The sequence below is a fragment of the Hemicordylus capensis genome, chromosome 3 (genome assembly GCF_027244095.1).
Source record: "Hemicordylus capensis ecotype Gifberg chromosome 3, rHemCap1.1.pri, whole genome shotgun sequence".
Lineage (NCBI taxonomy): Eukaryota > Metazoa > Chordata > Lepidosauria > Squamata > Cordylidae > Hemicordylus > Hemicordylus capensis.
Window position 1 is genome coordinate 265,155,195 of NC_069659.1, and position 25,486 is coordinate 265,180,680.

Consider the following 25,486-nt stretch of genomic DNA (forward strand, 5'->3'; position numbering starts at 1 on the left):
AATGCCATGTGACAAATAATGTAACAGAATCCAGAAATAAACATTTATCGTTAAGCAATCCAGTTAAGCATTTAAATGCCATCAGTGTCAATGAGGCATAATGCAAGCTCCACTTTCATTGAATGCTACTGCTTAAATATCATAGAAAGATAAGAGATACTGAATTTCCAGGATTTAAACGCAACTTAAAAAAAGACTTAACAGGTTTTTTTTAACTGATTTTAATAACTTGTCAATGACTTAACAAAAAAGTATTTTATAATGATTTATTCATCTTTGTACAAGAAATGGATGGAGACATTTTGTGCTGTGCAAAGTATACAGACCATATTCTGAGGGTTATATCCAAATACTTTCTGCAAGAGCAAAGACGGACTCAGTGAAAATTGTGCCACCCTTTGCACAAGTGCAAAATAGCACAGTAGAAGGTGAGGGTTGGATGCAAATCTAAGGTTGCAATTCTATGCACACTTATTTAAAAGTAAATCTCAGTGAACACAGTGGGACTTACTTCTAAGTAAGCATGCATAGGATTTGGCTTTAAAGCACACACATATAAATACATCCAGTATAAGTAAGGCTTCCTTCCACATTAACAAAGGACATGACGATACAGCTGAAAAATTGATAACTTCTAATAAAATGAATTTTCAGGGTGACAATTCCAGTTTTTTAGAAAATACTGCTGCCATTATGTTTGCGGTTTATCTTAAGGACAGCCCTTCTGAAACCTACTGAAAAGTAACACTCTACTCCATGAAAAGATGATAATACATTACTTATACTTAGTGTACTACTTATTCCAAGTAAAAGCTCTAGGCCAGTTTATATATTCTTTGCCAAGGGCCAAATAGACATTATGGGGTTGGGAGGTCCACATGGCTACTGCTGACTGTCATCGTCTCCCAGGCATATCCTGGTAATGTTTAGTAAAATAAACTTGTGATGTGATGTCATTGTGTTCAACATGACTGTTTCCCACTCCAGTTTACAGGATGTAGCCTGCAGGGGCAGGGAAATGCTGAACACATTGATGTTGTATCACATTTTCACTAGACATTACCAGGCAGATGTGAGTTAATGCCAGCTGCATGTTTTCTGTGTTGTCCAGTTAGGTCCTAAAGATATAAAAGGATAGTACATTATATGTGAAACCCGTGTTCAGAAGACTTCAAAGGCAGTGTCTCTGAAGCAGTTCTATTTACTGTATGTCATAAAAATTACTTTGAATAATTAGTCATCAGAAGTGCTTTGTTGGCTAAGACCAAAAGAAAAAGTAATATGACCACATATGTGGAAAGTTACCATTTATCTTTAAGAAAGAGCATGTCAAGTGAATTTAAAAATATAATGTTTAAAGTAGGTGGTAAGCCTTGCAAAAACAAGCTGCATAACTTTTGTAGAGAGAGAAAGAGCAGAGAGGAAAAAGAAAAAAGGGAGTGGGACAGAAAATGGGAGAGCGGAACAGAAAATGGAAGGCAGACACACAGAAAGAAGAAAAGACAGACTGTAACGTTCACTATGGATTTTGAAAAACCCCTACATTACCAAACTGGTAAAATAAGGGTTATATGATTTCTAAGCAATTAGAAATCTATAGAAAGTTAAATAAGCAATATTAACTATTACTATGAATTAACCATTTCCCGTGAGTACAAGGTCAACTTGCATCCTTTCCCAAGGAAGCATCTTGGACCACTAAGTCGGAAAAACACCACTATGAATCAAATAACTGACACATGCCTCATTTCAGTCCTCTGTGTGTTTTCCATTATGGAAGTCTTGCTAAGTGAAGTACCACATTAATTCCATTGGCAGAAGATCCATGCATATGTGCACAAATCTCTTGCTTCTACTGAAATTAATGGGGCAGACTCAGGAGAACATTTGTATAGCTACCATTTTCACACATTCCTCAGATTATCACTATGCTGAAGATACAAATGCTTCCAGACATCATAAATGGGTCCTGAGCAGTTCTATATATATAGCCAGTATAGTTTCCATGGATGATATCTCTACATCTCATTAGTTCTAAATGGACAGCCTTGCTATTATAGTAAAGACCTGCTCATTATCAACTAGCACTTGCTATAGAAGGCAATACTACACTTAGACTTCTTATCTGTAAAAGGTTTTACACCACTAGAGTGCAGTCAGTGTTTGAAGAAGTCTGAAAGTTATAATCATCCACAGGTTTAGGTCCCTAACATTTTTAAAATCCCAATCCCAACTGATTGGAAGTAGCAAAAGTTCTGCAGCTATGAATTAATCAGTATTCTTAGAGAGCCAGGTGAGATTTTCAAACACAGTTAAATAAACTCACGATCCAACCAATACACACTGACTGAGAACTGACTGTCTAGTTCCCAAAGATGCATTTGAAAATCTAAGAACAAGAGTATTTTCTTCACAAGCAGAGGGTCACTTAGCTCTTCTCAATTTAGGAAACAGTTCATTATTTCCTTGTGGCTCGAGTCATTAAACATGATGCATCAGTTTACACTTCTTGTGATCCAAGTAAAGATACATACTTTCCACAATAATCTCAGTATTACACTATTAACTGACCAACAATTTAATTCAGTGCACAAATCTGCTGAGGGTCAGGAACGTTTCCTTTCTTCCAGAGCACTTTTAGAGCGTGAACAGAGCGAGGACGTTTTGCTCACTTGCGCAACAGCGTGCATGTAGAGGAACTGGGAGATTGTGTGTGTGTTCCAGTTGTACCCCCACAGTTCCTCATTATGTGTGTACTTCATTAAGAGGTCAGTCAGTCTCTTTAAATACTCTCTGTAACCCATGTGACACAACACAGGACTTTTAGCAGTCACGTGGAATAGTGGGGAGAACTTACCCAGAGCATATAAAGAGGGAGCCTGCCCAAGCTTTAGGTCAGAACAGAAACCTTGGTCAGACAAGCTCAGGAATTACACAGCTCCCTTGCCTCCAAGGATCAGGAGCTGGTTGGAGGATTTCGAACGACTCCCTTAGCTGTGATTAGTGGGCAGCACATGGACAAACGTTTTTTCTGTTTATGGAAATTACTTAGCTGCCTGATGTTCTTCTCCTTTCTTCTCCTTCACTGAACATGCATTCTTTAATATACAATTTTGGCTCAGCTCTGGCCCTGTGTGCACAGTTTAAATGGTTGTTTGGAGCAGCAATATTGTTAGTGATGCCAGTAAAAGTGCCCAATCGGAAAGTTGGCCCCATTTTCCAGTATTGTAGAGGATGCTGAAGTGCCACTCTAGGCTTTGTACAATTTAAGAGCTTTATCCAAGCAGCACCATACCCCTCTCAAATCATGCAGGACAGCAAAATAACTTAGACTGGCCCTGGTTCTACGGGTTTCAGGTATTTCCAAAAACACCTTAGAGGGTTTTTTTCCCCTTTTCATTTTGTGTAAATCAAACACTATTTCTTAACTTTGGTTAAAGTGAAATTTAAGAGTTCTGATTAACGTTTCTATCAGTTTTAAAAGAGAACTGCCCATGCACAACATTCTGCATTTATACTTTCTATTGCGACTAAAACAGTATTTTTTACTAAATGAAATTTACTTTCATTGTCTTTAAATGGAGTAACCACACTGATGATGCCACCTAATGGGAAATTTCAGTATTTAGTGCTCCACAGAGGGTTGTTACTCTTTAAGTCCTTCCTCTTTCAGTTGTTCAAGTTCATGCAATAAATCTTTGCCAGCTTCTCCTGCTTTGGAGGCAAATGAAGCAGCAGCCTGTATAAAGCCCAGCGTCTTCAGGTTTCTCGCATAATCTGCAAATACTGCATGGATTAGTTTCTGTAAAGCACAGATTAAGGAACACAGAACTGAATTAATGGGGACAATCAAGAACTCTTCATACTTGTTTGGTAGCATGTGGTACAATTTGAATGGGAAAGTTGTTATGAATTGTGATGGTTAAAGCAAGCATTATCTGAGAAAATGACACCTCAGAACTTTGTCTAGGAGAGGGATAGACAGACTCCAGGCTTTTAGGATTAATAAGTGTTTTTTGTTAGGGTTGTTTTTTTTTTTAAACTAGAACTCCTTGGTGCACCAACCAAAGCCCAATGCAAAATTGTTACTGGAAGCAGTGGGGTGTCGAAAAGAGACACATACTTAGACTTAAGGCAAGTGGTTTCCCGAGCACATGTTCAGCCCATGAATTGCTTTGATACCAGAACTCAGATCACAGTCCTTTCACAGAAAAAATCCACACCTGGTTTTCCACCAGGCTCTGTTCATTGAACAGAGAGGAGGACCATCTGAAGGGCTGTAACATGCAGAAGTCTGGAGACTCTACAAATCTAGGTAAGGCCACTCTTTTTCTCCCTAAGGCGACTGGGCCTGGAATAGGAAGACATCTCTCTGTAATGAAAGTGAGAACTGAACATTGGGACAAAGGAGGGGGTCTGGTCTGAGGATTGCCCTACTTGCAAAAAATGCAAGGGATGCTGAGCCAGCAGACAGGGCTGCCAGTCTGGAAACCCTATGAGCTGAGACGATGGCTATCAGCATAGTGTTTTGACTGAAAAGAACAGACACATCGTTGAATAGCTCAAATGGCTGAAAGTACCGGGTAATTTGTCAGGTGGGGAAACTGATGACCCACCAGATAAGAGGTGCAAGGTTAGTGGCAGCCCTTGCCATGGGGATGGGAACCAGTGATCAGGGACAAAATGTCAACATGACGTTTGCTAATGTGGCCCAGCTGAAGCCAATTGCATGCAAGGTAGTGCCGCCCACCCCAATTTCTTCCACTGTAGCGGTCCTGCCTAAGCTCCATGAAGTTAGACACAGCCAGGAACAGATTCCCATGCTTACAGCCTGAACAAGACTGGGTGTACATGGCACTTCTAGAATCAGTGGGTCTTCAAAGCAAGGCAGCAGGAAGAAGACAGATCCCATCCTTCTGGACCATCTGTGGGGATTGAGGGAGAGCAATTTGTGTGGGAACAAAGAACTGATTGGGTGTGGAGGGGGGCTCTCCCTTGCAGTCAGCAGCCTAGCCTTCCCTGCTCCCCCTTGCAGCCTGGTTCACATTCCCTCTGCCTCAAATCCAGCAGTTAGAGAGAATATCCTCTGTACCAGCTTGTAGTGCAAAGAAGTTGGGGTGAGAGGTGTAAAAGCCCAGCCAGAGCCAACCAAAAATTAAAGCAAAGATGGGACAAGGAGGGGGCGGGGGGTAGAAGGGGAAGGGTAATGCAAAGGAAGAATGCGAATCCCTATGAGGTTGGTGGGGGGGGGCATATGCCTGGGCACACTTCCCCTCATGATTCTTCCTATGAGCTTTGTTGCATGCCAATTCCTGAGCAGGAACAGGAAGGCTGAGACATAGCCATGAAACTAGTTTGGTTTCCCCCAGTGAATAAAGACTGCAACCATTGTGTTTAGTCTTATGACATTTTCCTTGGTTAGAGAGCAAGGATTAAAGCAGTCGGGACAGGCTCCTGAAACCAGGCAGTGAATCTCCATCTGTTCACTGCAGAGGCAAGAGAAATACCGGAAGGGCCTCCTAGTCCAACTAAGTATTTCCAAAGAAAGACCGTGCCCTACTGGATGGAGAGGGGACCATTCCAGTGTCTAGACCACTGGAAGGCAACAAATAGGAAGAAAAGCCTTTTGTTGTTACTGTACTAACTAGTGAGTCAAATGCATTCCTGATCTCAATCTACCTTCTGCTCATCCTTAGTCAAGCGCATGAAAATGCTTGAGACTAGTTGTACCTCCTTTAATATATTGCTCATTATCATTAGGGCCTCCTCTGGAAATTCCCCCCTGAAAAATGCCACTCTTCCCTTCTTCTTAGAGCACAATTGTGTGTTTAAGTATAAACACACTGCATAATACTTAACTTTCAACTAGCTTCTTTATTAATACAGAATCCTACTAAATAGAGACTCGGTGCATCATTTCAAAAGGATATTTGCATCTTCATTAACTTCAATTGTGCCATACTTGAGGCAGGCTTCAATAAACAAGGCGGCCCTATCAAAATACCTCATGCTGTTGAAGAGAAGAATAAACGGTTAGGGTACAAAAAGAAAGCTTCAAGTTATTTCTGTTACTATGTACCAAGATCCTCTGAGGAGTTTGCCACAGAAGTTCATGCTATTACAGATCGCTCAGTGATATCTTTGCTACAAATTTTTCAAAGGGTCAAGGGTTTAGGCTCCCAATTTCAAATAAGACTTAATATGGTAGAAGTAAAAATAATCTTCTTCAGTCAATGATTCAATGAAGAACATCCATCCAAACACACTAATAAGAGAGGTACTATACACCAGGATTTTACTTCTTGCATTTTGCAGTCTTTTGTTTACTGTCCTACTGTTTACAACTGTTTATGTGAATGTTGTATGTGGTGAATTCTAAAGATCTGCCAACAGAGGTTAATACTTCAAATATCTGATGAGGTGGGCTTTAGTCCACAAAGGTTTATCCTACAATAAATCTGTTAGTCTAGGATGTTCCTCAAAGACTCTCTTTTTGCTATAACAAACCAGCACAGGTACACCTTTGGAATTGGTTACTCAAGAGACCACATCCAATGAGAACACAGCAAGTTGCGTACACGGTTAAAATTATCTGTCAGAAAACACATTTTCGAACTGAAAAATAAGACATTTTTATTTTTATTTAGAAAGGCCTTTAAGTATTACTGTGGATTTAATTTCCAATTGGACCTGTCTGCCTGCAGCTGCAGCTTTCTTTTGCGTGTGTTTATATTAATGGTGCTAACTGTATAATTGTTATAATTTTTTATGTATGCCTCTTTGAGTATATATCTATAGAGGATAAATATTCAAAGTGACATACATAAAATGTGCTAGTTTTTTAATTAGATCTGTATTTTTATATTCCAGCTTCATATTTTAATTGTGTAGTTGTTATAGTCTTGTGTTAACTTTTGTGTGAACCGCCTTGAGATTCTTTTAATGAAAGGCAGTATAGAAAGTTAGCAATCAATCAATCAATCAATCAATCCTATTCTATGCTTTTAGAGCAAAATGTGGTCATAATATTTTGTTTAAATAAAATGAGACAAGAAAAATGCCTCACTTTACCTGTGTAGCATCTCTGCAACTCTCAGGAAGCAACCTAGGGAAAGGAGGACCAGGATGGCCTTAGATTTCTGATTGATTTGTGGAGAACAAAGATGATCAACCCAACGCTTCAAAACATCAGCACATTCCTCCACATTCAAACGAACCTATGAAAGAGTGGAAATATGTGAATAAATTTTAGAATGCAAATCATGGCCTCCGTGTGAGCAATAAGGTAATTTGCAAAAATCTGATTTGCAGCAGACTTCATTCCTTCTTATAGGTACCAGTTACCTATCCTTTGGTCAAAAGCTTAGGAACATAGGGAACATAGGGAACTGCTATATACTGAGTCAGACCATTGGTCTATCTAGCTCAGTATTGTCTTCAGAGACTGGCAGCAGCTTCTCCAAGGTTGCAGGCAGGAATCTCTCTCAGCCCTATCTTGCAGAAGCCAGAGAGGGAACTTGGAACCTAGATGCTCTTCCCAGAGCAGCTCCATCCCCTGAGGGGAATATCTTGCAGTGCTCACACATCAAGTTTCTCATTCATATGCAATCAGGGCAGACCCTGCTTAGCTATGGGGACAAGTCATGCTTGCTACCACAAGACCAATAAGGAAGAATCTTTGCAAATAGAGTCATGAATCTAAATCTTGAAACATCTTCAAATCTTGAACAATCAAACACATTTAATTTGTATTCAATAAGTACTGAAAATGAAAACTTTGGTGAAAATGCATTGTCACCATTCTCAAAATCTATGGTCCAAGACCATGAGAGTCTTTGTAATGTTATAGTTTGAGTGAAATATGTCTCCCCCAAACTAAAGCATTCTTTCTCAAAGCAGATCATCAGGAAATAAGCAGCAGAGCTCAGAAGCCAAATCTACAACAACAGTTCCAGTGGAGAACCAGGAGGTGATTGATGCCCAGGAGCTACACAAGTTAGAGAGGAGTCATGAAAAAAGACCAGTTGGGGAGCACAAGAAAAGAGCTTGATCTACAAACTGTAGGTTATTCCCATAAGCAGTTGCTTTCAAAAGGCAAGGGTACTGATTCAAAATCCTTTCCCTTTTACTGATACTTAGGAAGCTGCCATATACTGAGTCAGACCATTGGTCCATCTAGCTCAGTATTGTCTACACAGATTGGCATTGGTTTCTCCAAGGTTGCAGGCAGGCATCTCTCTCAGCCCTATCTTGGAGATGCCAGGGAAGGAACTTGGAACCTAGATGCTTTTCCCAGAGCACCTCCATCCCCTAAGGGGAATATCTTACAGTGCTCACACATGTAGTCTCCCATTCAGATGCAACCAGGGCGGACCCTGCTTAGCTAATGGGACAAGTCATGCTTGCTATCACAAGGCATGCTTGCTACCTGCAAGTTTTTAAATAGGAAATCTACAATCTTCTTCCAAATAAATATTACTAAAGTATAAGATCTGTCAATGTGATGTTTGTTCTATAACATGTGTTCGCCAAAATATTAAAGTATTAAACATTCCGGTTGTGAATTGTTTTGCATTAGTATAAACAAACTAGGAATGTGCCAGCATTTTTCTTCTTCATTTGCCTGTTTAGAATGTAAGTATATCATTATAAATTAGCAAGAAGCACCTCACATAGAATAGCAGAGCAAGAAAACTGCCTACTTTTGCAAGCCACGCAGCTCGATTCCATTCACCATAGGTTTGCAGATAACGACACGCGTCAGCAGCTTTATCAATTAAACACAGCAACTGGACACCCTCTGGAAAAAGATACCCAACCTTAACGAGTTGCAATTTAAGTGTGAAAATTCACAAAGGCCCTGTGGCTAATTCAGGCTATCCAAGAGACCCTCCAACCAGACCCAGCTATCCTCATCTGTGGAATGCAAAAGCTCTCCTAGCCAGAGGCGTATCTAGGGAAAATAGTGCCTAGGGCAAGCACTGAAATTGCGCCCCCTGTCCAAACATCTGACACCCATCTGATTCTCTGTACATAGTGCAAAACTGAATATGTGTACAGTGACTTATATTAATTAAAAAAAAATTTTTTTTTTAAATTATCTCCAAAAAGGTCAACACACTAAGTCCGGGGCAGAGGCCTGATCTACCTGCCTCACGTGGTGGGTAGACCAGTCCTCTGAGGTGGGTCAACTCACTAAGTCCAGAGCATTGGCCTTCTTTGGAGGACTGGTTTACCCACCAACCCCAATCAACAGACCAGTTCTCCCCAGAAAAACAGCCCTCCCAAATGATGCTCTTTAAAAAAATTACCTGTAGCCCCTTCGGGGGGCTTCCTAAAGGCTGTGGGGGGGGGGGTCTGCAAAGGTTTCCCCTCCCCTCTCTGGCCTCTAGGGCCTCGCAGGGACCATTTCAGCATGTGCGGTGGCCTTTTTTTTTTTTAAATGGCCACTGAAAACAAAATGGTGACTGCGCATGCTCAAATGGCCTCTGCGAGGCCTGGCATGGCCTAGGGCCTCACAGAGGCCATTTGAGCATGCGCGGTGGCCATTTTGTTTTCAGCAGCCATTTTAATTTTTTTTTATTTTAGAAAAATGGTGCCCCCCCTTCAAGTGGCGCCCGGGGCACGTGCCCTGCCTGCCCTACCCCTAGATACGCCCCTGCTCCTAGCCCAATCTGCTGGCAAGCAAATTTTATTACAAAGAGTTGCTTATGTTTTCTGTGTTACAAAATATTACAGAGTCCTATGGATCAAGATAGTTTTCTAAAGGAATTTGTTACAGTGCAGTGTTTTGTAAAAGACCTTTAAGTCCCCCCACCTCTTTCCCCCCATTTTAATGACCTATTCACACAAAATGTTATGAGTATGCTCTTTTCTAAAATGTGTCTATTTATCGATTTGCAAAGAACAGTCCCAACTGCCTATATTTGTAGCCAGAATGTCTAAAAAGTGCTTAAAACTGCAAACCAAGCACTTCAGCCACATAGTCTCCTCCTTCTGCCCCAAGCACTTTTCAGACTCCAGGGAACGGGCTCTGATGTATGTGCTTAAGAATTAGATCACAGTGCAAGGTACATAACCAGAGGAGAGATGGGATCTAAACTGAAGTTACTCTCATGCTCCAGTGCACAATACATTCTCAGGATATAAGTAGTAGAAATACAATATAAGTAGTAGAATATAAGTATATATATTTATATTCTACTTATATATTCTATACTTATATATTCTACTTATATTTTATATTCTATAGTAGAAGTAGTAGTAGCACCATCATCATTGCAAACTGATCCAGATCCTCAAAACAATCTTTGTTTTGTTTTTGATGACAAGAATCCATGTTTTCCCAAGGCAGATGCTCAGAACCAAAATTCATTATTTTTCTTAACAGAATACTGTTCTCAGCAGTATTTTCCCACTCATATAGTACTAAGCAACACTCAGTTCAATTTAGGTTTACATTCAGGTAAACATGCCAGAGTCACTATGTCCCACTTCTGAACTGAAGAAAGAGAAGGAATATTTCACCTGCCAGTTTTCCATTTGCAATCATGTTAGTTGCTACCAATTTGATGGTACTTTGGGAAGGACCTGAGGAAGTGACTGTTGTGACCAGACATGCCTTGAGTGAATCACAGTAGTAATAGGGGTTCTCTGCATTTGTTTCCAAAAGTAGCTGCACAGCTCTATCAGTCTGGAAAGGAAAAAATATATAGTTATACTGCTTTCAGTACATCCTGCGGGCGCCAAAGATGCACTGCATAAGTTTGAAATTTTTTTAAAGGAAAAATATATCGCAACGTATATCAATGTCTATTGTCAATGTATTCTTATTTTTACATGTATTTTACATTTATTTAGCTATCCTGCTCTTTCTCCAAGGAGCCCAGAGCAATGTAAATGGTTATGTTTCTCCTCACAACAACCCTGTGAGGTGGGTTAGGCTGAGAGATACAAGACTGGCCCAGAGTCACCCAGTGAATTTCATGGCTGAATGGGGATTTGAACTCAGGTCTCCCCAATCCTAGTCCAACACTTTAACCACTACACCACATTGGCCCTTTTTAAAGAAACACTTTAAAAAGTGCTTCTAGTCTGCTAATAAACTATTTGCATTATCCAAAACCAAACAAATGCAGATGTCTAAAACCCGCATCTAGCAACACAAACCTGGCCCAGAAGTAGCAGCTGGTCAGTGCATTTCCTGGTGTGATCATAATTTGATCTTTTAACTTCTTGGAGATTGACCCTTTCAATCTGGAATTTCTGCAGGGAATATGTACAGGGTTAAGAAACTGAGAATGGCCGTTCATAAAAAACAATGAGCCATGCAGTTGTATAAGGATGACCGACAAACCCAGGGGTGTCACAACTGAAGGTCCCATTATTATGGTTTAAACATTACAAATTCCTCATGTAGTGACGCTATCATGGCGAGGAACATAAAAGAACCCACACGGAAAAGACAGATGACAACCCAGGGGTGGGGGGAACTTGTCAAGTATATTCTCTTTCATTTACTTCGCCTTGTCAATAAATAATGTGTAAATTTGCCCTAAGACAGAAAGGGAAAGGGAAACTGAGAGGAACAGTTGCTGTCTCAGGCAAAAGAGACAGCAATGATGCATGCCATTTAAAGAACAGTACATTCTGTTGGTGTTTGAGGCTTATTATAGAGGTGGAAATTACAGGTGGTCAGCAAGAAAACGGGGAAACACATGGCTATGAGAAGGCATTGGATGGATGTCAAAAGACAGAGCGAGTTAAGCGAACTAAAAATGGCAAACTCTCATCTATATATCTCTATATATGGAAAATAAGCAGACCTATCAAAACCAGAATTACGGAACATAAGAACTGCATTAGGAATAAAAGAATGCAGGCCTCTCTAGTTAAACACTTTGTGCAACTGAACCAGTAGGGAATATACATTTTTGGTGCACTGAGAAAGGAGCATTGGTTCACTTATCGTGAAGGCTTCTTCTGGTTGCTGAGGCCAGGGACATCTCTATGGGTTATCCCTCTCAGGAGCTCCAAGGCAGGACAGGAACTAATTGGTTAAAAAGAAAAGACACAACTACCCAAGCCTGAGGGGGATAACCCTGCCCCAGTTCTTTCGGGTCGAGATAGTATAAGAGTACAGGCACTAGAAACATAATTCAGAAACCGTAAAGAGGGGGAAAACAGATGCAACCTGAACAGTAGAGAAGAAACACAGATGCTCTGAACTTGTGCTAAACTGGAGGTAATAGATCTTATCGATATCAGGCCAGAGCACCAATTTGCTGGGTGGGCCAAGATGTCCCTGGCCTCAGCAACCAGAAGAAACCTTCATGGTAAGTGAACCAATGCTCCTTTCTCGGTTGCTGAGCTGCCAGGTACATCTCTATGGGACATACCACAGCTGGCCAACCTGGGCGGGAGCACTCTGGCCTACTGTTGAGGAAGTACTTGCTGTGAAACCCGCCTCCCAAAGGAGAGGCATAATCATCTATTTTGTAATGCCTCATAAAAGTAGACGGAGAGGCAGGGGCGTAACAAGGCTGGAGTGGGCCCAGAGACAAAATTTTAAAATGGGCCCCTCGCTGATGCACACACACACACTTCACAATATATAGTCATGTGACTTGCCTCACGTGACTTGCCTCTGGGGGGCCCCTTGAGGCGTGGGGGCCCCCAGGCAGCCACCTCCCCTTGCCTAATGGTAGTTACACCCCTGCGGAGAGGCCCAAGTAGCGGCCCTGCATATCTCTTCCACGGATGCATTTGTTGAAAAAGCCGCCAATGCCCTTGGTGAATGTGCGAGGATGGAGGGTGATCTGAGATGTTGGGCCTCATAAGCCATAGCGATGCAGGCCTTTATCCATCTAGCAATTGTTGTAGATGATACAGCTGATCCTATTGCTCACGGATGAAAGGAAACAAACATGGCTTCTGATGTTCTAAAGGAAGCCGACCTCATAATATAAACCTTGAGGCAACGCCTGACATCTAGTTTGTGCCACTGCCTCTCTGTAGGATGAGATGGCTTGGGGCAAAATGAAGGAAGAAAAATGTTTTGTGAAAGGTGAAAAGGCGACGGCACTTTAGGACGTACAAATGGATCAGGAATGAGCCTCACAGCGTCTTTTAGGAAGATGCAGTGGGCCTTGTTGATCGAGAGAGACCTCAGTTCAGACACACATCTGGAAGATGTCACTGCCACCAGAAATGCCAACTTGAACGACAGCACCTTAATAGGGATGTTATTAAGAGGTTCAAATGGAGGAAACTGAAGAGCCCGAAGGACGACATGTAGATCCCACGAAGGAAACCTATGAGCCGTTGGTGGAGAGATTAAAGAGGCACCTCTCAGAAAATGACATAAGTGTGGATGCTGAGTGTTTTGAGCCGACCCGCTGGATATTAGCGTAACTAATGAGGCTGCTTGTCTTTTGAGCATATTAGGACGCAGCCCTTTTTCCAGGCCCTCCTGAAGAAATTGGAGGAGATGTTGCAAGGAGGCCATGCCACGGGGAATGGAGCGATGGCCCATCCAACGTAAAAAGGTTCACCAGGTATATTGATAGATTCTCTCCGTGGATGCCAGCATGGTCTTTAGTACATTTTCAGGGTACCCGTGCTGACCTAATATTCGCTGCTCAGTCTCCAGGTGGTTATACGTAACCATTCTGGGTTCGGATGATGAATTAGGCCCTGCAAGAGTAGATCGTGGTCCGTGGGTAGCTCCCAGGGAGGTTCCTGCGATAGATGAAGTAGTTCTGGAAACCATGTCCTTTGGGGCCAAAACGGTGTGATGAGCAGGACGTTGGCCTTTAGTAGGCATATCCTGCGAAGAACTCTGGCTAGCAGGGGGGTCAGAGGAAACGCATACAGCAGGCCTTGCGGCCACAGGCTCAAGAGAGCATCCACAGCTGTTGCCCCCTGACTGGGAAATCTGCTCATGAACACAGGCAATTTCGCGATGATGAGAGCCGCAAACAGGTCCATCACCGGGTCCCCCATGTGCTCCCTGATCTGACTGAAGACCCTTGGATGTAGCGACTACTCCCCTGGATCAGTGTCTGAGCGGCTGAGCCAATCCGCTATCATGTCTAACTCTCCTTTGACATGATGAGCTATGATTGACTAAATTTTTTTTCTGACCATGCTAGGAGAACTGCCTCCTGTTGTAGGGACCGAGACTGAGTCCCCCTGTTTGTTGACATATGAGTTTGCTGTTGTGTTGTCCGTTTTAACCAACACATGAGTTGCAGACAGCTCCGATTTGAAGGCTAGCAGAGCCAGTCGGATGGCACGTAGTTCCTGCCAGTTTATACTGTGTGCCCTTTCCTGAGGGGATCACAGACCTTGCTTTGAGCAATTGCAACAGAATGCCCCCCAGCCCCTGTTACTGGCGTCAACAGAAGGACCCTGGGTGGATCTAGGAAATGCTTGCCCCTCAGCAAGTTGTCAGATATCAGCCACCATTGGAGTGAGGACTGAACATGGCTTGGGATTTGAAGCAATAGTTTCCTTTTTCCTGCGATGGCCTTCTGATAGGTGAGCAGAAACCATTGCAGGTCGCGCAAATGGTAACGTGCCCACTGAACTGAGTCCAGCATGGCCACCATCAGGCCCAGCAACCTCGCCAAGGCCTTCAGTGATTACTTTGGAGTTGATAGAACCATCCTGACCTGTAACTGATGAGAGAGTAAATGATCTGGGGGCAGAGTCAGATTGTTCGCTTCCATGTCCAGAATTACTCCCAGATGCCGCAGCTTGTAAGATGGCGTCAGCTGACTTTTTTTCCTGGTTGAACAGAAAACTGTGAAGACTTAGAGCCATCAAGGTTCAATGTATGTCCTTCTGAGCTTCTTGTAAAGAGCGAGATTGAAGAAGCAGGTCGTCCAAATATGAAAATATTCGTACCCCCTGTAATCGAAGATGCGCCACCAGTGGAGCTAACACTTTTGTATACACACGGGGGGCGGAGGAGAGACCGAATGGTAGTGCCACATATTGAAAATGTTGGCCCGCATATTTGAATCTTAGGAACCTCCTGCTGTCCAGATGGATTGGGACGTGCAGGTATGCTTCCTTTAAGTCTATGGATGAGAGTAGATCCCTGTGGTGTAGCGCTTTGGTGACCGATCGGAGGGTCTCCATGCGGAAGTGTTCCTGTCAAACCCATTTGTTTAGGAACTTCAAATCCAGCACGGCTCTCTTGGAACTGTCCTTCCTGGGCACAGTGAACAATATAGAATAAACCACTCCTCCCTCCTGCAAAGCTGGGACCAACTCCACTGCTCCGATGTCCAGTAGATGTTGAATGGCTTGGAGTATCTCTGAGTGTTTCGTGAAGGCATGGGACCTCAGGATCGGTAGAAATCTGTAGGAGGGAGGAGTGTGGAATTCTATCTTGTAGCTGTAACGAATGATCTGCAGAACCCTATTGTCCATTGTTGAATCTTCCCATGCCTGGATGAACCTGGACAAATGCCCTCCAAGCAAGGTATGCTGCCCGTCATTGCTGTGACTTTGACTTTGACTGCATGGTGGTTGACTTGAAATTTGCGGAACCCTTGAAAGGGTAGCGCTATCGGTTCCAGGAACCTCTCTGGCCTCTATTATCTCCCCTGCCCCGAAAGGGGTGAAATCCACAAAAAGGCTGAGCAGACAGTTGGTTAGTCTGATTATACTGAAAAGACCTCTGATGAGGAGGCTTTTCAGGCCTCTTAGAAGAAGAAGGCATTGTTTTACGCCTATCTTTAGACTCCACCAGAATATCCTTCAAAATTGAATCCCCGAAAAATTTGGAAGAGTCATATGGGACCGTGGTCAAATTAATCTTTGAGGTAGCGTCTACTGGCCAGTTTTTAAGCCATAGATGGCGTTGGCCCACAACAGAGGAAGCCGGGACACGAGAGGATGGTGTCCAACGTGGCATCAGCCATAAAAGCCTGTGCTTTTTGCAGTTTTAGCAACTGTTGACACATTTTCCCTGGGTCGGAGGGTGGGTTGCTAATCAAGTCATCCACCCATAGTAGTGAGGCTCTGGCTGCCATAGATGCTGCTGCTGCTGCACATGTGACCAGGGTGGAATTATCATGAATGCGCTTGAACGCTAGTTCAGCCTTCCTGTCTCCTAGGTCTCTCAGGATGGCCTCGCCATCCTTTGGAACTAAAGAACCCGACACCAACTGAAAGATCAGGGCATCTGTACTTGGAGTCTTGAACATATCCGTTGCCCCTGCTGGAAGGAATAAAACTTATTAGCAATAGACATCGGTTTGCGATTTGATGCCGGCTGAACCCATTCTTCCTTTATCACATAATGGTGCATAATGTAGGGGCTGATGTTTATCCTGTGGCTGCACCTGTCCAGGTACCTGCAAAGCTCTCCACCACAAAAATTCAGCATAATTATTTGGCAGCATATGGTGGAATCCACAGGTATGTTCTGGCTGTCTTGGTGCTTGAGAATGTGTCGATATCGAGGCTTGTTGCGACGTAGAAGGCTCCGTCGGTATTGATCATGAAAGCTGTGTCGGTATCAATGTTGAAGGCTGTGTCGATATTGGAGGCAGTCTCAATCTTGTAGACTGCGTCAATGTCAAGGGCTGTGTCAATGTCGAGGGCTGTTTCGGCATGGATGGTTCCATCAATGTTGAAGAATGCAGCAAGGGTAACTGCTGGACCTGGAAGGGTGAGCAAGACGGAGTTTTCAGTGGGTGATCAGGCTCCTCCTCCTCCATCTCGACATCGAGTCCAGTATGCAGAAAACCATGGAAGGTGGACCCTGACGGAGTACTCGAAGCCGAGTCCATCAGGTCCCTCAGGTCAGTATAATGTTCTCCGTCCTGTGGCCGCAATCCTGGTGTCCTTGGTGTTGAGGGAGATTGGATCGGGGTCCGTGCAGGGGACAACAAATGGCTCACTCTCGCCCTCAATACCGGGGTGGTCGATGTTGGCGGGGCGGGTAGGGCCAGTTCCGTCGATGTCGATATGGCTAGTTGCACCATAGGCTTCTGTGAGCTGTGAAGAGCAACAGAGGTGGACTCATCCGAGTTGCCTTCAAACGTCTGCGCTGCTGCAGGGGAAGGAGTGCGGTGCTTCTTCATGAGCAGCGCCCCTGTGTCTCCGGATTTTGATTTCCCCTTGTGCTCAACTTCATTATGTCCCTTTCTGAGAACATCCTTTGGTTTTTTAAAGCCATTGTCAGCAGATTTCATTGTGCTCATCAATGTGGTTTTAGACTGCTGCTGTACAGTTCCACGGACATCATGCTGTTTCTGATGCCATGGAGCTCGATTCCGAAGGCACCTTCGACATCGTAGTGCTTGTTGCCGGCTCCAACATTGACTGCACATTCGACATCGATGGGGAGGCTGGCGAAGTACTCGGGCACGGTGTTGGCGGGCGAAGCGCTTCATCATACAACGCAGCCCAAAGGCGCAGCGCTCTATTTTGTCTAGTTTGTTTGGAGAAGGAACAACAAACTTTACATGTTGCAGTATTGTGTTCCTCTCCTAGACACATCAGACACACCTCGTGGTAATCTGTTGAAGGCAGTTTTGCGCGGCATTTAGTACACCTTTTAAAGGTCTTTTTAGTTTCCATGGTTGTCAGGCAAACAATCTTTTGACAGAACCAGTCTGCTTAACAGAGTCAGTCAGTTTTCCGGTTCGAGGTCAAGCACCAGTAAAGGAAAAAACAATCTTTCGCCAAAGTTAGTCCGTAATACAAATCCAGTCACTTTGCCGATCCGAGTTAAACTGTTAGAAAAATCTACTAATCCAAGTCCATTGTCTGATCAGTGAAAGAAAAAATAGTTCAGAGGAGCTACAGCTACGAGGTTTGAACGCTAAGGCAGTCAAAGAGAAACTGGAAAATGGACGCCCCAACCGCCTTTTTTAATGACTTAGCACAGCACGTGCAGGCGGGGAGGGGCGTCACAAGGAGCTAATCAATCAGCCCGCGAGGTCCCTGTGCAGGCGCAGAACCCATTCCTTATGACCTCAACGGATCACGATCCAGATCCTTCTTTGCCCTAGCCCTTGGAAATACCAAATCCCCTTTAGCTGATGGCTCAGGATTTATGGCATCTTTGGACTTCAAACCAATAGTCTTAACTTTTGTCATGAGAGGCGTAAAATCCTCTGCCACAAATAACCTTTGGGAGACAGGATTGGGGTCTATGTCCTCTCCACCTGACCATTCACCCTCCTTCCTATCAATGGGAACCTCTGGGTCTGGTTCAGGGTCCTCAGGATTAGGTACACTGTCCTGGTCACCGTTGGAGGCCTCTGAGGAATGGACCTCCCGCCTTGCAGCTGAAGCTGAAACAGGCTGAGTATGTTTAGTCTTTGCCTTAGCTTTTTTAGGCGGTGGGCTAGCAGAGGCACTGGATGCAGAACTAGGACTAGGTGATCTACGCCTAGTGCCCTTCTTGGCCTTTTTAGGTTTCTTAGGCGGCCGCACCTGGTATACTGTATCATTAATTGCGTTTTTAAACCAGGCCTGCCATTCCGGTGGTATGATTCTAGGCAGTGTAACAGGTGCTTCAGATACTGCTGCTGTTGGATTCACTGATCTTTTATAGCCAGGCTAATCTCACTCCTGAGCTGCTTGTGAGCCTGAGGTCTTTGGGGATGATGAGGAGTGCCCCTTCTGCCCCCCCCGCGACACATTTTTGGTCTTTCCAGAGGCTGGCGCCATTTTTTGAGCAGAAGAAGAGGAAGATTTTAAACTCACTATGCCCCGCTTAAAAGCCAATCAGTCTAATCTTCTCTGAAGTCGGAAGGGGGTCCTGCCTTCTGAAAATGAGCTCCCCTTCAGAGGCCTGGCAGGCTACAGAATTGGCAGTGCGCTGGGCCACAGAGGATCGCATTTCATGGCCTGAAGGTGGGAAATGCACAGCTGGCCCAGCGGCGTGTGGCGTGGGAAGCTGAGAAGCGGCCAGCACCCATGCTGTGGCGGCAGGGACCTCGGGCAACTGAGCAGCGGCCGAAGGCACTGCCAGCTGAACTGCAGAGGCACAAACGGGCAGATCATGGGCGGCCGTTGCTGCTGCATTCAGAGAGCCGATGGCGGGTGGCGGGCCTTGAAAGAGCTGCGAACACCCCGGCCCAAAATTCTTTTGCGGTCCCCTGGGCACCACCACTAATATAACCCCTCTGTCCCCCTGCTCCATACGAGGGAAGGGGATGGGGCGGCGAAGGGAGGAAGAAAAGAGCGAAGATAAATGGGGGTTGCGTTTGTTTGTTTTTTGAAGTATTATTGTGAGAAAGATAGTTGATAAGAAAAGCTCAAGAAAGGGGGTTGAAAGTGAAAAACCAAAGAGAAAGTTGTTAAAAATGCAGAGCTGAGAAGAAAACGCTGCCTGGAGCTGCCAAGGACAGAAAGAACTGGGGTGGGGTTATCCCCCTCAGGCTTGAGTAGGTGTGTCTTTCTTTTTTAACCATTTAGTTCCTGTCCTGCCTTGGAGCTCCTGAGAGGGATAACCCATAGAGATGTACCTGGCAGCTCAGCAACCGAGAAAGTGCATGCACACGCACGTTAGCCTTTTGCATTGTGATGCTGACCAGGGCTGCATGGAGGCACACTGCAGCCGCGCATGTCTGCTCTTTGTGCCCTCTCAAGAATGCACGGAACCGTTTCCATGCACATCTCCTGTTATAATATAAATCAAGAATAAACCATAACCTCATTTCAGCCAGTGACAGAGGGTCAATGAATTCAAAAGATTGTAAACTGTACTAAACTTCCCCAAGCAAAGCAAGCAGTGTCAACTTAAGTACGCACAGTTAGGTACTCCAGCAGTAAAAATGATTATACGTATATACCTAAATATGAACACCCAAAATAACATGAGAGACTTACTAGTTGAAACATCTAGCAATACCTGGAAATAGGAATTTTCACACAATGTATCAAAACATATATCTAGTGGACTGATCCATTTTTCCAGATGAATGAGTGAATCTCCTGTTTTTGCAGTTAATGTTTTGTCCTGGGAAAAGGCATACAAATAATGGGCAGCAACAGTCCAGAAATGCAGTTCAGATTCATCCCCATACAGTCTAGGAAAAGCAAAGATCTGAATTAATGGTGCTATAACATATAAGGTTTTGAAAGCCTGAGGGCCATTATTATGATTTTCAAAAATCAATAATTGCAAACAGGTAATTATGAAAGTAAGTAGCATATGAAATACAGGTGGCCCTCGTTATTTGTGGGTATTCCATTCTTGCCTATAGGCATGAATACAGAAAGTGTGAATAACAAAACCTTACCCCTATAGGAATCCAGGGGTTAGGTTCCTGCACTCAAAAAGGGCTAAAAAAGCAGTGGCAGGGGGTGGGGGCAGAAATAAGAAGAAAATACTGCACCTTATTCTCTAGGTACTAGAGAACATAGGTCTCCAGCAATACCTGCCCTCCCCCCTCTGATCTTTTGTGGGAAATTGTGGGGATTTTTTTTAAATACAGAGCCACAAAATGGCTCTGCACTGTAAAATGGTGGCCGGAAATAACGTCGGAGAATTTGCCTGTTTAAAGAAACCAGGTCTTTAAGAGACCTGCCATGCACAGGATCATCCTCGGGTACGCCTTAGAGTATTTACATACATACATACATACACACACACACATATAAATCAACAAAACAAAAACCTAACATTACATTCAATACAAATGATTAATAGCCTCATCCTCAGCTATAATGTTAGAAGACGTGCTTTGGTCTCTCTGTTCTGGCTCTGTGAGCTAGCACTATTTCCTGTGACAGGATTTAACAGTAACTAGTAACATAACTGAGATGGAAAGGAGATGGAGTAGAATTTGCCCCTTGTCCATAAAATATGATGTTAAGGCAATGGGAGTAATCCTATTAATAGCTTCATCCTCAGCTATAATGTTAGAAGAGGTGCTTTCGTCTCTCTGTTCTGGCTCTGTGAGCTAGCACTATTTCCTGTGACAGGGTATAACAGTAACTAGTAACGTAACTGAGATGGAAAGGAGATGGAGTAGAATTTGCCCCTTGTCCATAAAATATGATGTTAAGGCAATGGGAGTAATCCTATACATCTTGTACAGGTACAAATTTGTGCTAGCAAAAAGGAGTTAGTGGTGACTTGATAGGCATTTAAAGGTTGGGAAGGATGGCATTATTCCATTTGCCTCAGAATGTGAGCTCTCTTCAATATCTACTGTAGGGATACAGATGTATTAGAATTTGAAAATACAACCTGTATTTATTTTCTGACTTACACAGCAACATTTTTCAGTCTCTCCAATGTTTCAGTTATATACAATGCACTCACAAAGACAAGCACAGATCATAAGAGAAATTTCTCTCATATCTGTTGTCTGTATGTTGCCTAGCATAGCCTAAGGAAAACAATAAAATAATAGAAATAACAAGCTGAACCCACAGAGAGCATCTGTGTGCTAGGATTTTGTTGGTCTCCTTGCCCCACTGCCACAGTCCCTGCTTTCTTGCTCAGTGTCAGCCGTCCCTCCCCGCTACCTGCCCACTCCCTGGTCCCTCCACGCCACCTGTCTGCCCCCACCACCCATCTGCCCCCTACCCACCATCTGTCCGCTCGCCCGCGACATACAACCTTAATGCATTATATATATATATATAGAGAGAGAGAGAGAGAGAGAGAGAGAGAGGGGGAGAGAGAGAGAGAGAGAGAGAGAGAGAGAGATGTCTATTCAGATGAACTTCACCTGATGTTTGCAACACAACTAAGGTCAGACAAATATACACACTCTGCAACAAACTCCCTTGCATATCTCATTGTATAGGTATATATTTAAGTAATGAGGATCCTGATGTAGAAAATTTATGTATTTATGCATGACCTTAATCATGGGTATTAAAATGTCCACTGGTTTTAACAGAAATATCTCAATACTCAGACATAAGACTACATGATAAGTAACTGCAAGATAGGGCTTGTGCTTTTGACTTCAACAATTTCTCCATTACCTTGATATCAGTAGACATCGCTGTAAAAGGCTGAACTCTGGATCAAGCAAAAGTTTCTTTATGTCACTAGAAAAAGAAAAAAACATATATTTGTAGCATATTCTACTATACTGTGTGGGTACACCTAGATAATGCAACTTTTAAAAGAAAATGAAGCTTGTGCTCCATGACAAAATGTAAAAATACAAATCACATTTCAAATGTGAAAGAACTTGAGACATGGATTAAAATTGCATTTAACTGCATGAGCTAGATGCCAAGAAGAGATTACCATTCACGGCACTCATCAGCTTTGATAATACTTAACTGGTTGCCACTTGGCCGTAAAACTACTTAGACTTAGTCTCCACTATTACTGCAGTGTCTGATGTGGAGGTGTCCAGAGATTCCTCTTGTGTGGTTAGGTTGGATCAGTTCCAGTTCGAGATTCCTAAGGATGTGGATAAGCTGTTTGGAACGGTGCGGCCTACCACCTGTTCTCTTGACCCTTGCCCAACATGGCTTATACTATCAGGCAGGGGAGTTGTTGTAGAAGGCCTAGTAGAGATTATAAATGCTTCTCTGAGGGATGGCAGGATGCATTCTTGTCTTAAGGAGGCAATTAGACCATTTCTGAAGAAACCTTCATTGGATCCCTCAGAGCTGAACAACTACAAGCCTGTCTCCAACCTTCCGTTGCTGGGCAAGGTAATTGAGAGGGTGATGGCCTCTCAACTCCAGGCAGTCTTGGATGAAACCGATCATCTAGACCCATTTCAGACTGGCTTTCGGGCAGGCTATGGGGTGGAGACTGCCTTAGTTGGCCTGATGGATGATCTCCATTTGGGAATTGACAGAGGAAGTGTGACTCAGTTGGTCCTTCTGGCACTCTCAGCAGCTTTCAATACTATCAACCATAATATCCTCCTGGAGCGTTTGAGGGGGTTAGTGGGAGGCACTGTTTCGCGGTGATTCTGCTCCTACCTCTCTGGCAGGTTCCATATGGTGCCCCCTGGAGGCTGTTCTTCAAAATCTGAACTTTTGTATGGTGTCCCTCAGGGCTCCATATTGTCTGCAATATATTTTTTTAACATTTACATGAAACCGCTTTGAGAGATCATCAGGAGATTTGGTGCAGGGTGTTATCAATATGCTGATGACACCCAAATCTATTTCTCCATGTCAACATCATCGAGATAAGGCATAACCTCCCTAAATGCCTGCCTGGAGGTGGTGATGGGCTGGATGAGGAATAACAACGAGGCTGAATCCAGATACTTATTGTGCGGGGTCAGAACTCAGGAGATGAGTTTGGTCTGCCGGTTCTGGATGGGCGTCACATTTTCCTAGAAGGAACAGGTACAAAGTCTGGGGTGCCTCTGGATCCGAGCCTCTCCCTGGTGGCCCAGGTTGAGGTAGTGGCCAGAAGTGCCTTCTATCAGTTTTGGCTGATACGCCAGCTGCATCCATTTCTTGAGATAAACAACCTCAGGACAGTGGTACATATGCTGGTAACTTCCAGACTGCAATGTACTCTATGTGAGGCTGCCTTTGTATGTAGTCAGGAAACTACAGTTGGTCCAGAATGTGGCAGCCAGGTTGGTCTCTGGGTCATCTCGGAGAGACCATATTACTCTCATACTGAAAGAGCTACACGGGCAAAATACAAGGAGTTGGTTATAACCTATAAAGCCCTAAACGGCTTGGGCCCTGGGTATTTAAGATAACGTCTTCTCTGTCATGAATCTCACTGCCCATTGAGATCATTAGGCTCATCTGGTGGCTACTCGGGGACAGGCCTTCTCCTCTGCTGCCCTGAAGCTTTGGAATGCACTCCCTGCTGAAATAAGAGCCTCCCCATCTCTGACTTTTAAAAAGTTTTTAAAGACACATTTGTTCACTCAGGCTTTTAATTAAATATTGTTTTAATAGTTTAAATATTGTTTTAAAAATTTAAATTGTTGTAATGTTTTAATTTTTTCTGTTGTCATTTATTTTGTTTTATTGTAAACCACCCAGAGACATAAGTTTGAGATGGTATAAAAAATGTTAAAAGAATAAATAAAATATTCTCCAAGTAGGAATACAAAAGTGAAATATAAAACAGACCCACTGTAACCATTCTAAGCATTACTTGGCCAAAAATTCTCAACTGAGAACTTCAGGTTAAAAATTCAGGAACATTTGGGGATGGGAGAAGGCAGTAAAAGGCTTTTTAAATTTCATGGGGGCTTTCTGTTGGTGGCAGAGGATTGGTAGTTCAACACATGGTCTAGCAGGAAACTGAAACATTCTTTGTTACCATACATGTATATAGATTTATAAATCTGTCAAAGTTTACTGGAAAATACAAAGTTAAAGAACACTGGTTACATATTTAACTCTAAAGATGCACACTAAGATTGGATGGGAGAGTTGCAATCAAAAATAACCATGTTGCTTAAATACTTCAAGATTAACAAAAATTCGAACTACAAGATACTTACTTGGATAATGAGTGCAACTGTTCCTGCAGTAGGTTTTTAACATTTTCATTCTCTGGATAATTTCTGCAAAGTAAGCACCAGATTGAATAGGCAAATACTGAGTCTCATCTCATCTGCAATCAAGCATGTCACAGAGGGCTGCATACTGCACCCTCTTGTATAGATTCACCCTGGGCACCTCCTTCTCCCTATGTCAGATCGCTATTGTGTTGGGTTCTAAGGGAAGTCCCTCCTAATACCAATAATTAGACAGGGACTCCTTACAGACACCAGATAGAGTGTATGTAAAGCTTTCTTATTGCAATGCAATATTAAGTACAAGTCCACCCATGGTAACAGAAGCAGTGGACACAGAGAAATCCTTGACGCTGTGGTCATAACTGGCCACATTTGGGGAGGTCTTTAAGAAATGCAACTCTCTTAACTCAAACCAAATCAAGCAACCTTTAAATGTGCTTTTATATTTTGAACTTTTAATTAATTTGTGTAATTTCATAGCTGAGTCATTCTAAAAAAGCTAAAATAAGTACTGCTTTTCATTCTGTAAATTCTTTATGCATTGCAGTTTGGTACTGCAACAAGTAAAATGTCTATCCCTGCTGCATCCAATCTGGTGTTCCATGCATATCCAATGTTCGTATGAAATCCCTGCTAACTTGGCAAAGAGGCACCTTTTAACATGGTGACTCTCTTTATCTCTAGTGACTGCTGCTGGTGTCTATCTTGTGTTTCTTTTTAGATTGTGAGCCCTTTGGGGACAGGGATCCATCTTATTTATTTATTATTTCTCTGTGTAAACCGCCCTGAGCCATTTTTGGAAGGGTGGTATAGAAATCGAATAAATAAATAAATAAATTTCCTATGCGCGCAAGTTTCTCTATTTCATCTCATGGGAGAAGTAGCCCTGGGATGCATGCCTACACTGTTCTACTAGTTGGAGCAGGAAAGACTCAAAGGTAGAGAAAGTTCTGTGTTCATACATCACAGAACCTGAGCATGTTCTGCATTTCACAAAGCAGCTCAATAAAAATCCACTTAAAAGA

The 25,486-nt window shown here is 43.3% G+C and overlaps 1 protein-coding gene across 6 annotated transcripts in view; it reads right to left on the reverse strand.

The window, feature by feature from the left end:
• Window positions 1-252: 252 nt before the first annotated feature.
• Window positions 253-25,486, reverse strand: part of WDR11 (WD repeat domain 11) — a 99,596-nt gene continuing 74,362 nt past the window's right edge. For all 6 annotated transcript variants that reach the window (XM_053307549.1, XM_053307553.1, XM_053307551.1 and 3 more), the window contains exons 21-29: window positions 24,444-24,506; window positions 21,979-22,044; window positions 19,886-20,063; window positions 11,170-11,265; window positions 10,528-10,693; window positions 8,703-8,800; window positions 7,072-7,217; window positions 5,930-6,010; window positions 253-3,803 (exon numbers count right to left, since the gene is read on the reverse strand). In XM_053307549.1, the coding sequence (XP_053163524.1) occupies window positions 3,647-3,803; window positions 5,930-6,010; window positions 7,072-7,217; window positions 8,703-8,800; window positions 10,528-10,693; window positions 11,170-11,265; window positions 19,886-20,063; window positions 21,979-22,044; window positions 24,444-24,506 (1,051 nt within the window). In that variant the 3' untranslated portion in view covers window positions 253-3,646. The remainder of the gene's footprint in view (window positions 3,804-5,929; window positions 6,011-7,071; window positions 7,218-8,702; window positions 8,801-10,527; window positions 10,694-11,169; window positions 11,266-19,885; window positions 20,064-21,978; window positions 22,045-24,443; window positions 24,507-25,486) is intronic.